Source organism: Mchenga conophoros, linkage group LG19 (genome assembly GCF_057382185.1).
Source record: "Mchenga conophoros isolate Kocher_MC1m ecotype Shallow Benthic linkage group LG19, M_conophoros_male_GT1.1, whole genome shotgun sequence".
NCBI classification, from domain to species: domain Eukaryota; kingdom Metazoa; phylum Chordata; class Actinopteri; order Cichliformes; family Cichlidae; genus Mchenga; species Mchenga conophoros.
The window spans coordinates 20,337,146-20,358,219 of NC_140544.1; the positions used below are offsets into that span (position 1 = coordinate 20,337,146).

Sequence of the window (21,074 nt, forward strand, 5' to 3'; positions counted from 1 at the left end):
CTGCCGTGACCCTGTCCAAAGACCAGCTGGCCACCTGGCCGGGTCAGTCATGGATATTCACAAATACCCCATAGTACTGGTGGAAAAGAAATATCGAGGGAAAATCCATGTTCAGACCATGTTCAGTGTGTCGTGACACTTGCACGATGGAAGAACACACCCACTTGTTGGTGCCAGAAGAGCCACTGAGAAATTATTGTTTTAGCTGGCTCATTACAAGTCGATGGCTGGTCACCTGGAATAGGATAAAACTCTGGAGCGAATAATTGCCTGATTTTACTGGCCAGGAAACTGTTTAAGACTTAGAGCTTTTTATTGTCATTGTGCAGTTTCTTGCACAGTGAAATTGGGTAAGTGGAGAGCATAGAGCCGCTGTATCTGTGCGCACCACCATCTTGCATTTTTTGCATGTTTGGATATGCGCCGATGGTGTGCGTCCAGTGGTGTCAGCTGGTGAACCAGCTGGTCATTCAAAAAGCACCTTTATGCCCCTCACCATTAATGGAGGTCCCATTTGAGCGCTTTGGCATGGACCTCATTTTATCGATGAGAAAAAGAAAGTCTTTAGTTCAGCTGTTGTTAACTGATCTTGACTTTGTTAATTAAACATTGCAAACCTACCTTCAGTGTGTCCTGTACATGAGGCCATTTAGTACACCACAGCACGGTGAGTTTTTTTGAGCTGATGAAGTTCAGCCAAAACAGGAAACTTGCAGCAGGAGACAGTAACTTGTTAAAATGTTATAAAAGGTACAATTAAAGATTTTCACTCTACAGGGTTGTCAATGATCCAAGGATAAATGTCTAATTTGGTCAACATTTTATAAGCCATTTCTGGAGAGACTGCAGTGGAAATGTTGTCACTTTTGGACTTTGCTACCTGCAGCTAAACATTTGCAGCTAAATCATTTATTTAAAAGCAGAAGCTGCAACTGATCGAGGGAATATTTGTCTGAAAACTTAAACTGAACTCCAAGGGTACCATTGCTCCAGCTTACCATCTTTACCTGAGTGAATCAGTTTGTTGAACAATCTAAATGATTCAGAAACTTCTGTGACATCAACTTAACTAAGGCTCATTACAAATTTCACAAAACACTGCTGAATACTTTTAATATTTTTTTATTAGTTATTTTTGTTTTTGTTGTTATTTTGATTTTAATCAAACAAAATAAAATAAAGAATTAAATCATTTCTTTGTTTTTTTTTATTTTATTTATTTTACAAATAAATTAATAATAACAACAAATTAGTGCTGTCAGCGTAAACGTCATTGGGTAAAATGATGTTAACACTGACAGCACTAATTTGTTGTTTCCAGAGAGCAAGCCAAACACTGGTCCAGAAAAGGACGATCTCTAGTAGTGCTGCACTACTAGTAGATTTTGTTTTAACCTCCTAGGACCTGGTGTCCACATATGTAGACATAACATTTTGGGTTGTCTAGACCAAAATACAAAATTTTGCTCTTCAAAAACCTGATATCCACTTATGAGGGAGGACATTACACTGCCACTGTTCAATCGAAATTTAAAATGAATGTCCTCATATGTGGATCTCATTCTTTTGAGAAACAAAAAAAAGATAGTCCGAATTTGATGTCTTTGTTTTTACATTCATCAGGTCCCAATCAACCCAAATGGCACAGAGAAATTAAAAATGCATGCCATGAAAGTTCAGGTCTTAGGAGGTTAAAAATGTCCCTGCTGATGAGACCAGTGAATGTGGGGCGACGGTGGCAAGAAAAAACTCCCTCCTGGAGGAAGAAATCTTGGGAGGACCAGGCTCTCTGGGAGGACCCTTCCTCCTGAGGGCAATACTTACCTATACTTGTCCTCCAGTGTGCGATGGTGGGCTGGGACGACTGCTTTTCCTTCTCAGCATGATGATGACCTTAACTTCCTTCCTTCCTTCCATTTCCTGTTTCAGAACTGAGAACGAAGACAAAACTGGTTAACAAGGTAACAGGACATTTAAAAATTCTCTCACTTCAGGATGAGATGCTGTGTCTTCTTACGTTTCTCTTGTAAAACAGGATGTAGGCCGATTGCTGCTGTTCCTCACAAACTGCAGATCCAGTTGTGTGGAGCACCTGTGCGTCATTATAGGTGAGCCAGCGATCTGATGTAGAGTGCTGACTCTCCTCAGGATGGACAGAACTACAGATGTAGTGTCCTGAAATCACATTAAGACAAATGAATCCAACTTCTGGAAGTCAACTGATTCAAGCAAACAGTGATTTTGACTTAGTGCTTCTTAGAACATCAAAAGCTTTTGTGTGTGAGTCCTTCACTGAAAAGTAGCAAGTTTTCATTTTCTGTTTGTCACAAGTCTGTTGTTTTACCTGACTCTGTGCCTCCATAATGACTGATGCTGCTGACAAGACTATAACAGCCACCACCCTGAGAAGGAACAAATCCAAAGAGTGTTAGTTTCATAAAGTCTCACATCAGTGCCATAATTAAGCTGATTTGCTGAGGCTATGTCCACACTCGTTTTCTCTCCACTTTGACCTCCCGTCCACACTGAGACGGCGTTTTCCTCAAGGAAAAACACAGCATCTTGAAAACGCTCTCGAAAACGCATACATTTCAAAACGGAGTTGTCCCGTTGCAGTGTGGACACTCGAAAACGCAGACTTTCTAAAACGATGACGCATTTTAGTCATGTGATGCAGTCATGTGAGCAATTAAACAAAGATAAACTGAGTGCATTATACAGCAGTTGTTTTGATTGCTCTCAACTTTGACAGCCCTAAAAAAGATTAATATCAGTTTGTACATGCTCCGGATAGCTTTTCTTCAAATTCTGTAATTCTCACTCACTTTTGCGCATGCGCAGGACTGGAACGTAAGCGTTTTCGGCCGTTTCAATGCAGACGCACAACTATTTGAAAATGACTGAAAACGCTAGTGTGGACACGGAGTTTTCAAATCTATCCGGGCTAGTGTGGACGTAGCCTGAGACGTTCTGCAGTCTGTTTTTACCTGATTGGATGACACCACCAAGTCCCTCTGCAGCCTGACGGGGTCATCCACCTTCTGAATGTTGTAGGTTTGTGTAAAGCCAAACCTCTTCAGATGCAAGATCAGAACTCTGGCAGAAAAGAAAAAAAAAACACAAACAAGGTAGAAAATAAGAAGAATGAGTGTCAAACACAAACAGAAGATGGGAGAAAACGACTGCTCAAATATTGTCTCGAAAAACTCTGATATTTGATGCGCCACAGTTTGGAAACCTGGTCAGTCGATCAATTCTGATGTGACCTTACTCACCTTGGCAGTGTATCAAAAGACGACTTCAGTTCTGAGGCCGTCCCTCCACAATCACAGCGAAATTCTATTTCTTGTTCCTGAACAACAGCACAGAGAAAACAGGCTTTATGGTAGAAAGAAATCTCAACATATGCACACACACATACACACAAACACTAACAAAAAAGGTGTGTTAAGATCGCTGACACTACAACTCTATTGGAATTTGTGATCTTACCTTCAAGTATGTCTCTAACATGTTTATAATAGACCTCTCTGGAACAAGGTCAAGAGACAAGCTGGTGAATTCCTCTTGCTGTGTTGATTGGTGACCGCAGCTACACATTTCAGGAGTAACGTAGTTAAAGTAAAGATCAGGTACGTGGAAAAGAGGTATATGAAAATATTGCAACCAGCTCTGCGTTTCTGAAAGACAGGCTTACCTCTTGCATGTCCTCATGTTTTCCATTTTAAAAATGTGATGTTCTTCTACTGGGCAGGTATAACTTTGGCCCAGGAGAGCTGCGTTCCTCTCCAGGTGAGGTGTGAGCCTTTTGACCTCATTGAGGAACAATGTTAGGAATTCATGAGCGTCCTGAAAGAAAAGCAGAGAGATTTAAAACAGTACATCAAAATCAGAAGGTAAAGCAAAAAACGAAATGTCCAAATAGCTGACGCACTTTCTGTGCACTGCCGGTGTATTCAGGAGCTTGACTGCTGAATGCCTTCTTAAAAGCTCTTAGGTGGTGATCTTTAAGGCCATAATCTGTTGACTCGTGACAGTCCCTGACATCAATAAGCCTTCTGTAGAAAGGAAGGGTAAACAGACATTTCTGCTGTTAGATCTCTTTGTTCTTCAGGTTTTTGAAGAAAGTAGAAGGTTGACGTAGCACACCTTAAGAGCTGAGCTTCTGGATCTGTGCTCCACAAAACCCCCTGACGTCTGATGTCTCTTATGAACTCCTCAATGTTGAGGAGGCTCTGCAGGCAGGAGTTCATGTAGCAGGTGTTTCCGATGTTTGGAAACCTGACACACACGCGCAACGTTTACAGTATCAGTGTAAAATAATTCATTTTCTCCACTTTGACAAAGTGAGCTTTGGTCTTTGTGCACCACGTGTACTCACCCGAAGCGGTCTATAGTCCCAGTTTGACTTTTTATTTTTTTCCCACCGCGTGCTACACTGCTCCAAAAAGGTAAAAACACAAACACAAAATTAGGAAAGATGTCAAGATTCTGAGCAGTGTATGTGCATGTATGCATGAGCTTTGAAGTTGAAACATTTTGGAGGACGTCCAAAAGTAGTAAAAAAGATGTAAATACACAAGGTGGAAGAAAAATGCCAATAAAAGGGAAATAAAACAGCTCCAACTAAACCACTGCTATAAATATCTCCAGCAGCATTAAAGAGTGGCGCATTTCTTTACCTCTGATGAGACGTAGAAGGAATTTCCTTCTCTGCCACATTTTGTTTGTGTAATTTCTGTTTAGAAACAAGAAAAGCAACATCAGTAATGGCATAAAACAAACATACCAAGGGAGTCTCTCCATGAAAAGTGTCCAGTTAGAAAATTTGGTATTATTTCATATTATTTATCACTTTAGTGAGCTGTCAGCTCATGAAGCAGATATATAGGAATATCTTTAAATAAAATAAAAACAATTTATTCATGCTTTAAATTGAGTTTTAAAGTTTGTCCTATGAAATACAAAATCCTTCATTTGGTTCTGATCAAAATTCAGTTTTTACAGAAATCATCCATGAAGCTTCATTAAAAGATTCAAAAATGCTTATTTACCATAAAAAATATTTAGAGAAACATCCTGCAAGTCTCTTCAAACTTACCTTTCTGTGAAAAAAAAAAAACGTTTAAACATCTTTGAACTTAATTTGAGGACATAGATGTGCTAAATTGCTCTTAATTCTTCGCATTTAACTGTGATGAGTAAATGCTTGATGACAGTGACTCTTTCCATAAAACATACCTTCCAGAATTTAAAAAGAAACCAGCGACACTTTTTTTGTGTCTTCACAGTGTTGCTCTCTGCCTCTGCATCGCTGTCAGTTTGCTGCAGAGGACGAACAAACATAAGTTTATTAAAAACAGTAAAGTCACTTTAAATTAACAAGTGCAATTTAAAGAGAATGTGCATTTCATATGTTTTGTGTAAAAGCAAACCGAGGAACAGCAGAGGTGTCTCCATTTTCTCTTCTTCTTTTGACCATTTTCAGCAACACAAGCATCCGGGATGCTGATGAGGACAAAAGTGTAAATGTTATTTTTCAAAGTGGAAATTTTTAACAAGGAGTACATGCTGAGATTGCAGATAAAAATTAATAACTGTAATGGAACAAAATCATGTATTTTGTACATTTACACTCTACATTTTCAAACGCTAATCTCTGAATCAATATAAATTATAGACAAGACTAGAAGTAGTAAAAAAGATGTAAATACAAAACACCAATAGAAGGGAAATAAAACAGCTCCAACTAAACCACTGCTATAAATATCTCCAGCAGCATTAAAGAGTGGCGCATTTCTTTACCTCTGATGAGACGTAGAAGGAATTTCCTTCTCTGCCACGTTTTGTTTGTGCGATTTCTGTTTAGAAACAAGAAAACCAACATCAGTAATGGCATAAAACAAAGTATATGGTAAGAAAATACAATATCCTTCATTTGGATTCAAAATTCAGTTTTTACAGAAATCATCCAAGAAGCTTCCTTAAAAGTTTCAAAAATGCTTATTTACCATAAGAAAATATTCAGAGAAATGTGCTGAGAGTCTCTTCAAACTTACCTTTCTGTGAAAAAGAAGTTTAAACATCTTTGGACTTGATGAGATCACAGCGAAAATCTCCTCAGCTTTGCAAAAGTTCAACTGAAAACAAGCAGTCAAAGGTTGTATATTTATAAACTTTCAGCATAGAATGTTCATACCCTGAACAGCAAACATCAGCATTATGATGTATGGGACTAATTTGCATATTTTGGAATGTATGCTCATTTGAACTGTATGGCACTCGTCTCCAAGCAACTGCTACAAAATACAGGTCAAGTCAAGTGGCTTTTATTGTCATTTTAACCACGTGCAGAGGTACTGTACAGAGTGAAATGAGACAGCGTTCCTCCGAGACCCTGGTGCTATATATGACATATACGGACAAACCCAGGACTACATAAAGTGCAGTGTGCATAAATTGCAAAAATAAACAAGACAAAACAGTGCAAAACTAGACAGAACAGGACGATACAGACACAAGACAATGGAAATGTGCAAAATGCTGCAAAAGTAACTTGGTGTCTGTATGTATGTGTATGAGTGTGAGATACTGCAGATAAGTGCTTGGTAGTGGCGTGTGTGAAGGTGTGCATGTGCCAGTGCAGTCACGAGTGTTCAGGGGTCTGATGGCTTGTGGGAAGAAACTTTTCCGTAGTTTGGTAGTGAGGGCCCGGATGTTCTGGGACCTCTTTCCAGAAGGCAGCAGGGTGAAGAGTGTGTTTGAAGGCTGTGTGGGGTCCTCCAGCAAGCGGGTGTTATAAGGAGGGGAGAGGGACTCCAATGATCTTCTCAGCTGCTCTCACAATCCGTTGTAGGGTACTGCGATCTAATACGCTGCAGTTGCCATACCAGACAGTGGTGCAGCTACTTAGGATGCTCTTGTTAGTCCCACTGTAAAAGGTGGTGAGAATGGATGGTGGGAGATGGGCTTTCCTCAGCTTCTGCTTGAAGTAGAGACGCTGCTGGGCCTTCTTGGTTATGGAGCTGGTGTTGAGGGAGCAGGAGAGGTTCTCCGCCAGGTGGACACCAAGAAATCTGGTGCTCTTGACGACCTCCACAGAGGATCCATTCATGTTAAGTGGGCAGTGATCCCACTGTGCTCTGCTGAAGTCAACAATCTCTTTTGTTTTGTCCACGTTCAGAGACAGGTTGTTGACTCTACACCTCTACAGATGGCCCGCAGTGCAACCCTTCAGCTTCCTAGGAGATTCACCTATATACAAATTTAAAGACCTAGGAGACTTACTTCTCGTCACGGAGTTGTAGCATTCACAAGATTTTCAGAAAACTTGAACTCAAGGTCAAGGTCACTGATATTCAAACTGACCCCAGAACTTTAGTAGATGCACCAATGGTATCAATTCAAAATCCTACGCTTCTCGTTCTTGAATTACTGTCTTGACCAAGCTGAGTATACAATTATGAACCAATCATTTTCCATTTTTATTTCACTATCTGTAACTAAGACAAATAAACAGTATTTGGGACACAAGTCACTATTAAAGTGGTTAGTGAGACTCCACATCTGATAACAGTATAACACACTGCTTATTTATGTAAAATTGTCATCAATAAATGTGTTCAAAACAGAAGCTACACTGGCTTTAAAAGTTTTTGTTAACTCTGACTACCTGTCTGCTCTTACCAGTTTCTTTTGCTCTCTGCTGTCTTCATCCTCCATGCAACTCTACAGCTATTGTTAGGGATGACATGATGAAACTGAAGGGTGTCTGGGAACCGAAAAAAGAAAAAAAGAGAGAGACTGGATTAGGCTGCAGCTGGCGTGCCATTCTCTCACTTCAGGATGAGATGCTGTGTCTTCTTACGTTAATCTTGTAAAACAGGATGTAGGCTGAGTGCTGCTTTTCCTCACAAGCTGCAGATCCAGTTGTGTGCAGCACCTGTGCGTCATTATAGGTGAGCCAAGGATCTGATGTAGAGTGTGGACTCTCCTCGGGATGGACAGAATTACAGATGCAGCAGCTGTTTCCGATGTATGGAAACCTAACACACAAACAAAAGTTTACAGTATCAGTGTAAAATAATTCATTTTGTCCAGGTTGAGAAGGTGAACTTTGGTCCTTGTGCACCACGTGTACTCACCTGAAGCCGTCTGTAGTCTGAATTTTATTTTCCATTATTTATCCACCGCCCAAATGTTTCACTACGCTACTGCAAAAAGACAAACAAACACACAATTAGACACTGAGCACTGGATGTGCATGTATGCATGAGCTTTGAAGTTTAAACTTTTTTTTATCATCAACAATTTTTATTTATTTCATTTTAAACTTCAATAACAGAGCTTAAGGATAACTACATAAATAAATAGTTTAAAAACAAACAAACAAAAACAAAACAACAACAAAAAACTAAACAAAACAAAGGGAAGTTATCCTATTCTTTCTTCGCACACCAATTCCCACACCACCACTCTGTCATTACTGCTCTGTTCTTCAAGTTACAGAAAGCCAGCTTGTAAAGGGGGACCAAATACAATCATATTGATGCAATTTGTCTAATAAACCATAAGTCACTTTTTCGTAAGACGCCAACTTAGCCATTGTCTTTAGCCACTCTTCATAGGGAGGGGGGGTTCTTTTTCCGCCAATGTCTTAGCAGGACCCATTTGGCTGTAGTAAGAGCCAAAATAATCCATCTTTTTGTATAACTGGAAAAATCTACATCAGAAAGTTCTGTGGTTATACCAAGTATGGACAGTTTTGGTGAGATACCAAATCTCCTTTTTAAAACACTGAAAATTACCTCCATTATATTTTCCCACCAATCCCGAAGTGCCGAATAGCTCCATAAGATATGTAAAATCAAAGCATTTTGACCATCACATCTCCAACATTCGTCCGTAGAGGCCAGGTTCCATTTATACAATTGTTGCGGTGTTCGATGCCACCTATGGATTATCTTAAGTTGAATAAATCTACTGCCTGTTTCTTTATACATAGTATTAATATTTTGAAAACATGAATCCCATTCAACTGAAGATATGTCCAATGCCATGTCCTGGGCCCAGTAGCCCTTAACTTTAAGGAGAGGGTCAGCTGACCGTTCTTGCAATAAGTGATAAATTTTAGAGGTAATGCCTTTACCCAAGGGTGATCTTGAGAGCAGGACTTCCACAGGGCTGCTCACAGGACAACTCAAGGGGGTTCCCAGCCACTTTGATAACGAACTATGTATTTGGACATATCTCCAGAATTGATTACGCTGCAACTTATATAACTCTACAATTTTATCAAAGCTTAAAAAACATTTAGTCCCACAGTCAAATAAATCTGATACATTAAGGATGCCTGCTTTACGCCACTGTAACCAGTCAACCGATGTCCCTCCAATTAAAATTCTTTTATTACTCCATAAGGTTGCCGAAGGTGATTTAATAAAGTCCCAGCGACCTGCCCTATGTAATTTAAACCACAATGTCTTTGCAATTATAGGATGGGTAGTTTTATGACTGGTATCAAACAGCTCCCTCCAAGGAGAAATACCGCCATTAACTTCCGTCTCTATATGGGACCAGATGGGTTTAACTGGTGCAGTAGGTAACCAAGCTCTAAGTTGTTTCGCGTTCATCACCCAATAATACCATTGGAAATTAGGCAATGAAAAACCTCCTTGTTTTGCACTCGCTTGAAGTTTCTTAATACTTAAACGATGCGGTGAGCTATCCCCAAATACGTCAAACCATTCACGGACCACCGAAATTCCCACTGTTTAAATAAAGTATGGGGGCAGTGTCCTGACATAGGCATTGCCTCTGATTTATCCCAGTTGACGCGATACCCTGAAAGCAGCGTAAAGCTTTCTATACATTCTAATAGGGCTGGAATTGACTTCCCAGGCTGGGTCATAAGTAACAACATATCATCTGCATATAATAGAGGCTTATGTTGACTATTACCCATCGAAATTTCAAATATATTTACATTATTTCTCAGTTTTTGTGCCAAAGGCTCTATAGCAATTACAAAAAGACCGGGGCTAAGGGGACAACCCTGTCTTGTGGATCTCTGTAAAAGGAATAGGTCTGATATGAGCCCATTCGTCAATACTCGCGTTGAAGGCGAATCATATAATACCTTTATCCACCTAATAAAATTGTCACCAAAACCAAACTTTTATAATGTCTTAAACAGATAATCCCACTCAACACAATCAAAAGCTTTTGCAGCATCCAGCGATAGGGCCACTGTTGGATATACTGAATCATATACATAATTTTGCAAATTAACCAACCGCCTAATATTATCTAAACCATAGCGGTTTGGAACAAAACCAGATTGGTCTGCATGAATTATTTTCACCATTACTACTTTTAATCGACCCGCTAAGACCTTTGCCAAGATTTTTTGGTCAGAATTCAGCAAAGATATGGCGCGGTAACCATTTGGGTCTAAAGGGTCTTTCCCAGTTTTAAGAATAAATGTTATAAGTCCAGAGTGCATTGACTGAGGTAATGAGCCTACTTTGAACGCCTCATTATAAACATCGAGCAACAGGGGACTTAACATATCCTCAAATGCTCTATAGAAATCCAATGGTAACCCATCTAATCCTGGAGCTTTATTAAGTGGCATACTGTTAATTGCACGGGTAATCTCCTCCACTGTAATTGGAGCATCTATAATCTGCTGGTCAGTAGTAGAAAGCTGTGGCAGGTTTAAATCAGTAAAGAATGCTTCGAATTTCTGTTCATCTAAACTCCCTTGTGTAGAATAAAGATTATTGTAAAAGGCCCTGAATCCATCATTTATATGTCTAAAAGAAGTTAAAATAATCCCATCTGATTGTCGTATGCCTGGGATATGGTTCATACTGTCTTTCTGTTTAAGAGGGTATGCTAATAAACAGAGATGGGCAGTAACGCGTTACTTGTAAAGCGTTACTGTAATCCAATTACTTTTCAAGTGACGCGTAAAGTAAGGCATTACCACTGCAAAAACGGTAATTAGATTACCGTTACTTCCCGCAGGAACGCTGCGTTACTACATTACTAAAACCGTGATTTTTTGCGAGAATGTCTCATGACAGTGACGTAAGCAAGTGCGACGTTCGTGACAACAGCTGTGTGCAGATCAACAATGGATGGACTGCAGGAGAGAGTATGAGTGTGTAGCGTTTAAAGCTTGGAAGTACTGACCTTACTTTAAGTTTGATTCCATAAAAAGTGACAAAAACATTAGTGTCCGCTGTGCGTGGGAAGAAAACTTCTTTTTACAGCGAAAAAACCCCCTAAACTTCCAAGCAAGCACCGAGTGCGCAACGACGTAATGGGAAATTCACAGAGAAACTCGCGGATTCTTCCACTGACCGCTGCGGCACACCTGCACCAGGGTAAACCTACGCCTACGCCACTCCTGCTTTACAGGTGAAAATAGAGCAAAAGGACCGCTAGTCTTTGACTTTATTTATTTTCTGCTGTGTTTTACTTGCATTTATTTGAAAGACTGAGTGTAAACACACAAAAAATATATATTTTATGTGCTGGAATGTGCAGAAAATAGGTTTAAATAGGTTTAAAACAAATTTCTTCCAGTCAGAGAATGTTGCATATAATTACATTTTTGCTTGATGCATAAAGTTAAAAGATTAAAACTAATAAAACAAGTTTTAAAAAGAGACTTTTCCATTTGATTACATTTTGTATGATGGATTGTAGAAAAAGTAGAATTGGGCTGAAAGATCTATCGCTTTATCACCTATTCAGGTTGTAAATCGTGTTTTTAAAAAGTAACTAAGTAATTATAAGTAATCAGCAAAGTAACGGGATTACTTTTTTTGGGAAGTAATCAGTAATTAGTTACTGATTACTTTTTTCAAGTAACTTGACCAACACTGTCAGTTACACAGCTCCATTGAAGCCATTCACTGGTTAAATACAAATAACTGTGATTAACTGAAAAAAGCCACTTACGGGGCTGAGTGCTCAGAGAAGCCTGTGGGATAAGCTGCTCAGCCAGAGCACCAGTGAGCTTCAGTCGGGAGAGTGGTGACAGGAGAGATGGAGGTGGGAGTGAGGCATTTAATCCTGTCTGTAAAATAAATATAACAACACTTAAGTAACTTGAATAATAATTCAAAATGGCAATAATTTAATAGATTATTGAATTATTTCCTCATGCTAAAGTCAACATAGAAAGACTACATATTTCTACATATATCTGGTTTACTTTAATCTGCCAGACTGCGGAGGGCAGTAATGGGATGGGACTAACTTAGTTATTACTTAGAAGAAGAAGAGGGTTAGTCTGGAAGTGTTGGGTAGTCCATGCTCATGATTGTTTTCACCTAGCGGAGGAAGCTGTCAAAAATATTTACTTGTCAGGATTTATCCTCTGCTCTTTCAGTTGTTCTGTCACCGTCTGTATTTCTCAGCCACTGGATACAGACCCCTGAATATTGAAAATGGATCAACATGCCGATCCTCCGACGACAGGTTTGTGACCTTTGTACCCTGTGGAAATTAAATTACTGTGTAAAATAAACTGAGAAGTGTTGGCAGATACTCAGCTCAACATAGCTGACCTTTTGACTTTTTTCCTTATCTCTGTCAAAAGTTTAACCGCAAACTTTATATTCTTTCAACTCAGCGTGGCCTAATCTCATTATTCATGTTTCTCTTCCCGTTTTCTCTTCAGATAACAACACAGATAACAACACCACAGCTGAATCAACAGATCCTCCTCACAGGTTCACAAGAAAAGAGATTCTCACCTTAATATCAGTGGCATCTGTCAACTTTGGCTCTATGATTTGCTACTCAATATTGGGCCCATTTTTTCCCACCGAGGTAAGCTCAAGGAAGCCAGCATCATAGGGTACAAATCACATGTTACAGCACAAGAGGTTAAAGGTTCAAGATAATAAAAACTTTAAAAAACTTAGCTTATGAATGCAGCTTTTGACTGAAGAAATAAAACACGTTCTCTCATACATGCAAGTCATATATCTGCAAACAAATCTTTTCTAGCCAGAGGAAACTGGGAACAAGCATCTTCTTCTACTAAAATGTATTTGTGCTCCCATGTAGTTGTACAGTTCACAGGTTAGACTATTGTTCACCTTAAGAACTCAGTAATGTCTTCTGAAGGGAATGAATGAGTAGTCATGCGCTACCAACAGACATCCTCCCTGAAGGCCAGTGAAGACTGGCTCTTTTGTAATCAGCCGTTCAACTTAAGGTCTGTCATGAGCTAGAAATGCAAATGTTGGAAAAGAGTGGCACAACAAGCTGGCTAGTTAAAAAGACATTATATTATCCTTGCTGTTTTTGTTGTTGTTATATAGATCCCCTAACTTTATCTGTTGTCCTGTTTTAATATTTAGGCAGTGAAGAAAGGAGCCAGTCAGACTGTAGTTGGTCTCATATTTGGGTGTTATGCTGTCTCCAATTTAATTAGTTCATTGATATTGGGAAAATATGTAAGTATACACTTTAACTTCATGCCATATGCATGGCAATTTGGAGCACAGGTGTAACCAAAGAGTCTGTAACAGTGCAACTGACCCATTCTTTGTGTATCAGATTGTCCAGATTGGTGCAAAGTTCATGCTTATTGCAGGACTTTTTGTATCATCGTGCTGCACTATTATATTTGGGTAAGTGATCGGTGTTTCGTGTTAACTATGATAATGATAAAATTGGAAAAAATCCAGAATCTCATTGTGACAAAAGGACCCAACAACTCCAAGGATCATGCTGACGTTCTGTCACTTTATTTGTTTTACACACACCTTTTCAGTGTGCTTTTGGAGTTCGCTTTTCAGCATGACTCAGCGAGTTGCTGCTGCTGCTTCTGCTCTCCGACTCTCCACACAGCGTGCTGCTTAAATAGGGGAGGCATGATTAAACAGTGGTTACCAGCTGTCAGCCATCCTCCCCTGGCACTGCCTCCTGAACCTGCTGCTCTATCCCTCTTCAGTAGCCGAAAAACAAACAGCACCCCCGCCACACTCCCACAAATTTCCTGAAAATACCAAACTAACAATGAATTTATTCATGTAAAAAATAATGTTTTGTGCTAAATAAACAAAATTAAAACAGCTGTGTAGCAGGCAGATTGTGGAAACAAATACAAAACTTGGGAAGTAAGGCGTAAACTCAAAATATAGCTTTAATGTTGCCCACTCATAAGGACACAAAAGGTTCAAGATAAACCATGACAGAAAATATAACAAAGTTCATGGGGAAAGATGATACGACAACACAGAAAGAATAAGACAAGAAAGACAAGACTGGAGGAACAGAATCAAAAGGAGATGAATGAACTTGGAGAACTGAAGGTATATAAAAAAGGAACTTATATGAAGCGTCAGGACATAAACAGGACACATAAAAACAAAGAAATCACAATGTGAATAGAAAGCTAGATTCCATGAATACAGAACCCTAATCCAAACATAACCCATAATACAAAACGAGAAAGAACCCCTCTGGGGCCAAGGCCCAGAGACCATGGCACAATCACCTTTGTTTCAGATCACACGCAGTTCCTCTGAGCTTCTTTATTTCATCTGCATTTCCTTTAATCTTGGCTGGCTCTTGTCTTCTTTGCAGATTTCTTGATCGGGCTCCTGCAGGACCTATATTCATCAGTCTGTGCTTTGTTGTGAGGTCGCTTGACGCTGTCGGCTTTGGCGCTGCTACAATGTCTGCTTTCGCCATCACAGCACAAATATTCCCAAACAATGTGGCAACTGTTTTGGTGAGGGTGGACAAACTTGTCAGACTGGCATGCTGTTTAGACATTAGAATCACGAGAAAACAGAAACTATAGGTTTAAGTTGTTATGTATCTCTCACAAAACAACTGGCTCTTGGCTATGATGTAAGAAATTCCCACAGTATAGTAATCTGGGTCACTACTGTTTTAGGGTATTTTGGAGATTTTTGCAGGACTCGGCCTTATCCTGGGACCACCACTGGGAGGGTGGCTCTACCAGACTTTTGGATACAATGTCCCTTTTTTAAGTCTTGGATGCTTGCTGTTGATTATGGTTCCTTTCAACATTTACGTCCTGCCGTCCATTGGTATGTAACACTTGAGATTTAGATGTATTGTTTGGGTTTATTATTTAAAAATTGCCATTTTGTGTTTTTTCATTTTTCTCACATTATAACTGAGCTGTAATTTTGTGCTTCCCTCCTCTCAGAGGCAGTCCCATCGAAGGATTCATTCTTTCGACTACTCACCCACGTGAAAACAATCCTGGTTTGCTACGTGGTATTCACTCTCAGTGCAGGTGTGGGCTTTTTGGATGCCACTTTGTCACTGTTTGCTATTAACAGGGTAATGATATCCTTTATGATAAAGTCAGCTTACGTTTCCTAGAGTTTTTGTGCATTCCTTGAACAACTTTTTTTCCTATCCATCATCCTTAGTTTGGTCTCTCAAATGGCTACGTGGGACTAATAATGCTTGGTTTGCCTTTAGTGTATATTCTGGCATCACCGCTGATTGGGTATTTCACAGATAAATATCCTGTATGTATCCAAGAAATCAAAATCATTAAATGTGTATAATTATCTTTTTTCTTTTCTTTTTAAATAAAATTTGATCTTGTGCACCAGGCCACTAGGATCACTTTCTTGGTGACAGGCGGCATCGCTGCTACAATTGGCTTCTGTCTTCTTGGTCCCGCCCCTTTTCTTCACATCCAGAGGTTAGTGTGGGATTCAGGTAAAACTAACACTTCTGTATTTTAAAATGATGGACATTTTAAGAAATATGTCTATCCCCCTCTGAGCCAAGAGTCATATCTAACGTCATTTTTACAATGTCTAATTCCAGGAAATAATCGCACCTGCCAGGTAACAGTCACACTGTGAATAAGTGTCTTAAACCCTTAATATTTTTCACGGGTAGCAGGGAGCGACTCCTGTGGTAGCAAAAAAGAAAGCCCATTGTGAGGAATAAACTCTACTTTAAATGTTATTATATAACACTAAATATTGTGCTAATTACTTTAGGGTCTCAATTTCCAGGTTTAAGTTTAATATTGGTTACATGTCCCAGAGTAACTGGCACCTCGACCAGACACTTTTGGCAGCCATCAACAAGCTTTAGGCATATTTCAAGTTGCATATTTGACCAATATTTTGAAGGCGTTGATTTTGGAGCACGAGCTTCTTTCTAGGTGATTTAAAGCTTGTTTCACCGCAGATGCTGGTGTTTCAGGAGTTTCTAGTTAATGGCATGTTTGAGCCTTGGTTCCTGGGCTGTTCATGAACATCCTAACCAATTTCCTCTCAACTAAAGGTGACAGTTTGGGTCTTCTTCCAGACCTTGGCAAAGTGGTGACATATTTTGATAAGAGACCTTTCCACCTTGTGTAAATCTTCAACTCTCCTTGTTAGATGTCACTGAGTTCCTTGGACTTGCCATTGTTCTGAGTATTGGTCAGTGCTTCTCACCGCTCTCCTTCTGTCACAAATCACCCCCTAAAACTCCTTTCCACCACTCCCTCCTGTCTGTACTCTCTTCTTCATTGTGCATTGCTTTGGATGGTTGAATCCAGGTATTTAAATTCATTCACCTTCACTGCCTCTGCTCTTGGCAACTTCACTATTATGTCTGTCTTCCTATCATTGACACATAGGTCGGTTACTTTGGATGGTTAAGCCCTGGTATTTAAAATCTACACCGCTGCAAGGGGAGTGGGACATGTTGCCTCGACAAGTCATATACTGAATTAATCCCTTTGCCTTAAAAAGCCAAACTTCTGTATCCTTTTTTTGTTTTTTTTTTTACATTTAGTCAGCTGTGGTTGCTGGTCGTCATGCTTGGTCTAATTGGGCTTTCTCTGGCAATAAGTGTAATCCCCATATTCCCTGAGCTCATTTCATGTGCACAGTGAGTTGCTTCACATAATGCTCAACATTCATGAACTACAGTTTGTTTTTTGTGGGGGTTTTTTCATAAATATGGCTGGATGAAACAAATATTCTACAATTTAGTTTTTCCTCATAGTGAAATAGGATTTGAAGAGGGGCTAAGTACACTTGGAATGGTGTCTGGGTTATATGAAGCAGTGTGGTGCACTGGGTGAGTCCCTAATTTATCTCTTTTCTGGCATTTAGCTTTTTAGTGCCGTGATTTTTGCTCTAATTTTGTGCTCGTTTTTAAGGACGTTTTATGGCCCCATTGTGGGAGGAATTATTGTTCAACATCTCAGCTTTGAATGGGCTGCTGTAGTTCAAGGAGCGTTGGCATTTTTGGGTGTAAGTATCAGTGGCTGCAGCGTTTAGATATTTTATGTCAATACAATGTTAATGATCACTCTGTCCTCAGGCATTTCTCATCTTCATGTATTCTCTCTGTCAACGGACAAAACGACAAAGGTAGGCCTAAACTTTAAATGAACATAATAAGTTCTTTCATAGTATTCATTTCGTTTCTCACTATGGGAACGCCTTCTATGTGACCTCATCAGAAGCTGAAATGCCATTACGTTAGCTCTTACAGGCTTTTTAAGTGACGCTCATGTCAGGAGGGGCTAGGGCCTCCCCATATAATAGACTGACATAGTGTCAGATGTCATTCAAAAACTCTTCTCACTTCTTACAGAAGTCTGTCGATAACTGTGCTGTTGGGTTTAAGCTAAACTGTCCACTGTCCTTGCAGCAGATTTTCTGTCCAGGGGCAACCCACTGAACGCAGACTAGAGGCTTCAACCCTCCGCTATACGTTCCCACCAGTGGCCCTCCTGACAGCCCTGTGCTGGGAAGAGAAACATTGACTGGCTGAGATTTTTTTAGCTGCTTTCCAGCCCATCTTGACCTCATCTTCATCCCAAAGGTTATCAGTACATGTTCCCCAATAGTATTGCCTGACTTTTACCAGCTGGCCTCCATGCACATTCCACTAGGGGCCTGGCTACCTTATAGGCTCTAAGGGAGTTTTATCCAGGAGGTGTGTGCAACTCCATGCTGGGCCTCATCTCACACATTTGTTAGGTTTTATAAGCTAGATGTGACAGCGCCTAACCTAGCGCATTCAGTCCTCAGTACAGGTTCTTTGTTCACCAAACAAATGCTTTGAAAAAGAACTTAAGGTTATGTATATAACCCTGGTTCTCCAAGTAGCATGAGTGTCTCACCAGACCATTCTCTCTATAAAAAATGAAAAGGTGGGCTTGTTTTGAATGACATGTGACACTATTTCAGCCTATTATATATGGAGGCCATGGCCCCTCCTGACATAGGCAGGTGGCATTTGAGCTTCTGATGAGGTTCTACAGGAGGCGTTCCCATAGTGGGACACTCATTTGTGCTACTCAGAGGTTATACATGTATAACCTCAAGATCTGTGATTTATTCTAAATAGATTTCTTTTTTTAACGTCTGCAACAACAGCAAAAATTGTACCTCTTTTTTTAACTTTTACATTTCAGGGTCCAAGAAAACAACCAACAAGCAGATGAAAGAACCCCTCTCCTATGATCCTGTGTTCCAGCTCCAAGTTACACAACTTTTTAAACATCTTATCAGTCATTATTTGTTATCAAGCTGATATTGTTTTAATGTTGTGTCTTTTAGTTATTTTTATCTGGTCCTAGGGCATGTGCTATAGTGGGAATTCCCTGAGAGGTATTTTAAGAAAAAAGCTAGATACATTCATGGAGTGGGTCCAGCTGCATTCCCAACGGGTTCCCAGATATATTTGAGCATTTATTTGGGGAGCAACATGCACATTAAAATTTAAACAATAAGTTAGGATCCCATGCAGGTATCCACAAACACCTGCCAAAGTACTTTAAACTGCCTTGTAATAGTTTCTCCAACACTGCCATGATGACTCACACAATAACACCAGCCACCCACAGTTTGGTTAGTAAGAATGAGTTTTTATGGCCAATGGCTTAAAAGTAAAGCAGTGCAAGTTATACAGGTCAATATGAACCTTTCATACTGTGCTAATTCTTCAAACAGGGATGTTATTGCAGATTTCACTGCAGTTAGAAATGTTGAATGTTTTACCTTCTTTTCTGCCTGCATTATAGATTTATTTAACACTGATATTGAGGTTTTTTCACTAATTTTTTGTACATTAGCATTCAAATGTGACAATGTAAGGGACTGCAAAGACTGCTTATTATAAAGATGGAAATAAAACTATAAAGGAATTTGTTTATGTTGTGAAGAAATATATATATATATATATATATATATATATATATATATATATATATATATATATATATATATATATATATATATATATATATATATATATATATATATATATTAGGGGTGCAACGATACACAAAATTCACGGTTCGGTTCGGTTCGATACTTTGGTGTCACGGTTCAATATTTTTTCGATACAAAAAAAATGTTCATGTCTTCTTAATTTGTCATTTATTAAAATTATAAATATATATTTTAACTCAAAAGTACAGTTTTTAAATTTAACCCTAACCCTTGTACGTGTTTTTTATTTTGACAGCGAATGCGCACCTGCGGACCACTTATGTGCAGCCCTGGTTATTTAGCTCGTCATATTGCAGCCACAGAAATTCTTTTGTCCATGAAACCATAAAGCTGCACTTTCTTTTTGCCTTATAGTCTGATTTGTCATAACTTCTCCGTTTTGTGGTAAGCTTTTCTTTGGCTGTCACTTCTTCACCCTGACCTGTCTTATTTGGCTCAGCAGAACTGAAATGCTTTTACACACTCACTCACATAAGCTCAGCGATTCTCTGCGCGATCAACCTCTCACATGTTTAAGCTGCGGGAGATTTCACTTGTCATGTTTGCATAGTAAGCTAACGATTAATAAGACGATGTCAGAGGAATTGGTGCACAAATTATCATCACTCACAGATCAGTGCTGTCGCTCTCTATACACAGTTCGCACGATTGCAAAGTGAAAGCAAAAAAACAAGCGCAAATTCAAACGCGATTTCAATATGTCACATATTGACAGTGGCTCACCGATGCCAATGACATAATTACCCAGCTACATTTCCGAAAGAATGCAAAAGCAAAAGACATATATTTTTCTTCCTACAATAGCCCGACTGGAAAAATCGCTAGCTCCGGGACGTCGGGCTAGCGATATTGCAAGCCCTGTATCTGATTGAGGAATCACTCATCTTTGGAAAAGAGAGTTTATTACAGAGAAATGTCTCTTTCCAAAATAAAAGCTATACTATCCGCTTCTTCTGGACTATGTTCTCAGCAGCATAAGGAGAATCATGTGCTAACAGCTGTCTAAATGACTCGGCTAAAGTTAGTAGCATGCTTGTTGTTTTTGTCTTTGCACTAGGATGATGTCGGCGTAAATGTGCAGTCATATTCGTTGTGTTCCCACTAGTGCTTTCAGGTTAATCTCGTTGAAATGACCTTAACGCCGCAACACGGCAAATCTCCGTTAACGAGCTACCGCTGATCGCCCTGTGCATGGGGCTAGACGGCCAACACGTTAACGAGCTAACTGTGCTAACACACTAGTTCCCACCCATGTAATTGAGCATTGTGTGGCACATCCAACATACTGTTTTACTTTAGTCCATGACTCGCTTACCTTCAGGGTCATACGTCACATGAAAACCAAAATAATTCCAAACACCACATCTGAATGAGGGTGGGGGAGGTGCCCTGTGCTCTTCCTTCTGACGATGCTGTCTGTGTTGAGCGCTCAGTGGATCTGCGCTCGACAGTGCAGCCTAGGCGGAGTAGTCGAACGCAGATTCACTGAGCGCTCAACACAGATAAAATAAATTACAAATGTTGTATTGTTCGATACATATGCGTACCGAACCGAAAGCACTGTATCGAACGGTTCAATATCGATACGAATATCGTTGCACCCCTAATATATATATATATATATATATATATATATATATATATATATATATATATATATATATATATATATATATATCACATATTACATACGTTTACATAGTATTATCTGTTTTCTTACATGGATAAGTTATTCAAAATATTCAATGTACAAAAAATATGTTTATCAGCATTATACAATTGCAATATTTTTATAAACATATT

General features: G+C 39.4%; 2 protein-coding genes across 6 annotated transcripts; one reads left to right on the forward strand and one right to left on the reverse strand.

Annotated features, from left to right (window-relative positions):
• Positions 1-1,145: 1,145 nt before the first annotated feature.
• Positions 1,146-20,853, reverse strand: LOC146552150 (ubiquitin carboxyl-terminal hydrolase 37-like). 5 transcript variants are annotated; one of them, XM_085256743.1, is made up of 21 exons: positions 20,587-20,853; positions 12,378-12,513; positions 11,974-12,091; positions 8,145-8,213; positions 7,868-8,045; positions 7,687-7,771; positions 6,060-6,140; positions 5,806-5,861; positions 5,436-5,508; positions 5,242-5,325; positions 4,683-4,738; positions 4,382-4,438; positions 4,150-4,281; positions 3,935-4,058; positions 3,698-3,849; positions 3,493-3,592; positions 3,276-3,352; positions 2,988-3,096; positions 2,345-2,402; positions 2,018-2,175; positions 1,146-1,931 (listed from the first exon to the last, which is right to left on the reverse strand). In XM_085256743.1, exons 6-21 carry the CDS (start codon positions 7,720-7,722, stop codon positions 1,926-1,928), a joined length of 1,359 nt encoding a protein of 452 aa, XP_085112869.1. In that variant the 5' UTR covers positions 7,723-7,771; positions 7,868-8,045; positions 8,145-8,213; positions 11,974-12,091; positions 12,378-12,513; positions 20,587-20,853; the 3' UTR covers positions 1,146-1,925. The 5 variants fall into 5 exon arrangements, with proteins under 5 accessions (XP_085112869.1, XP_085112870.1, XP_085112871.1 ...); XM_085256744.1 differs by lacking the exon at positions 20,587-20,853 and adding an exon at positions 13,794-18,893; XM_085256745.1 differs by lacking the exon at positions 12,378-12,513.
• LOC146552151 (MFS-type transporter SLC18B1-like) lies at positions 12,312-18,893 on the forward strand. The gene is made up of 14 exons (XM_085256748.1): positions 12,312-12,495; positions 12,698-12,849; positions 13,386-13,481; positions 13,585-13,658; positions 14,617-14,764; positions 14,933-15,089; positions 15,212-15,348; positions 15,441-15,542; positions 15,630-15,721; positions 16,816-16,911; positions 17,029-17,103; positions 17,186-17,279; positions 17,350-17,399; positions 18,452-18,893. The coding sequence occupies exons 1-14, from the start codon at positions 12,465-12,467 to the stop codon at positions 18,498-18,500; spliced, it is 1,353 nt and encodes a 450-aa protein (XP_085112874.1). The 5' UTR covers positions 12,312-12,464; the 3' UTR covers positions 18,501-18,893.
• Positions 20,854-21,074: the final 221 nt, after the last annotated feature.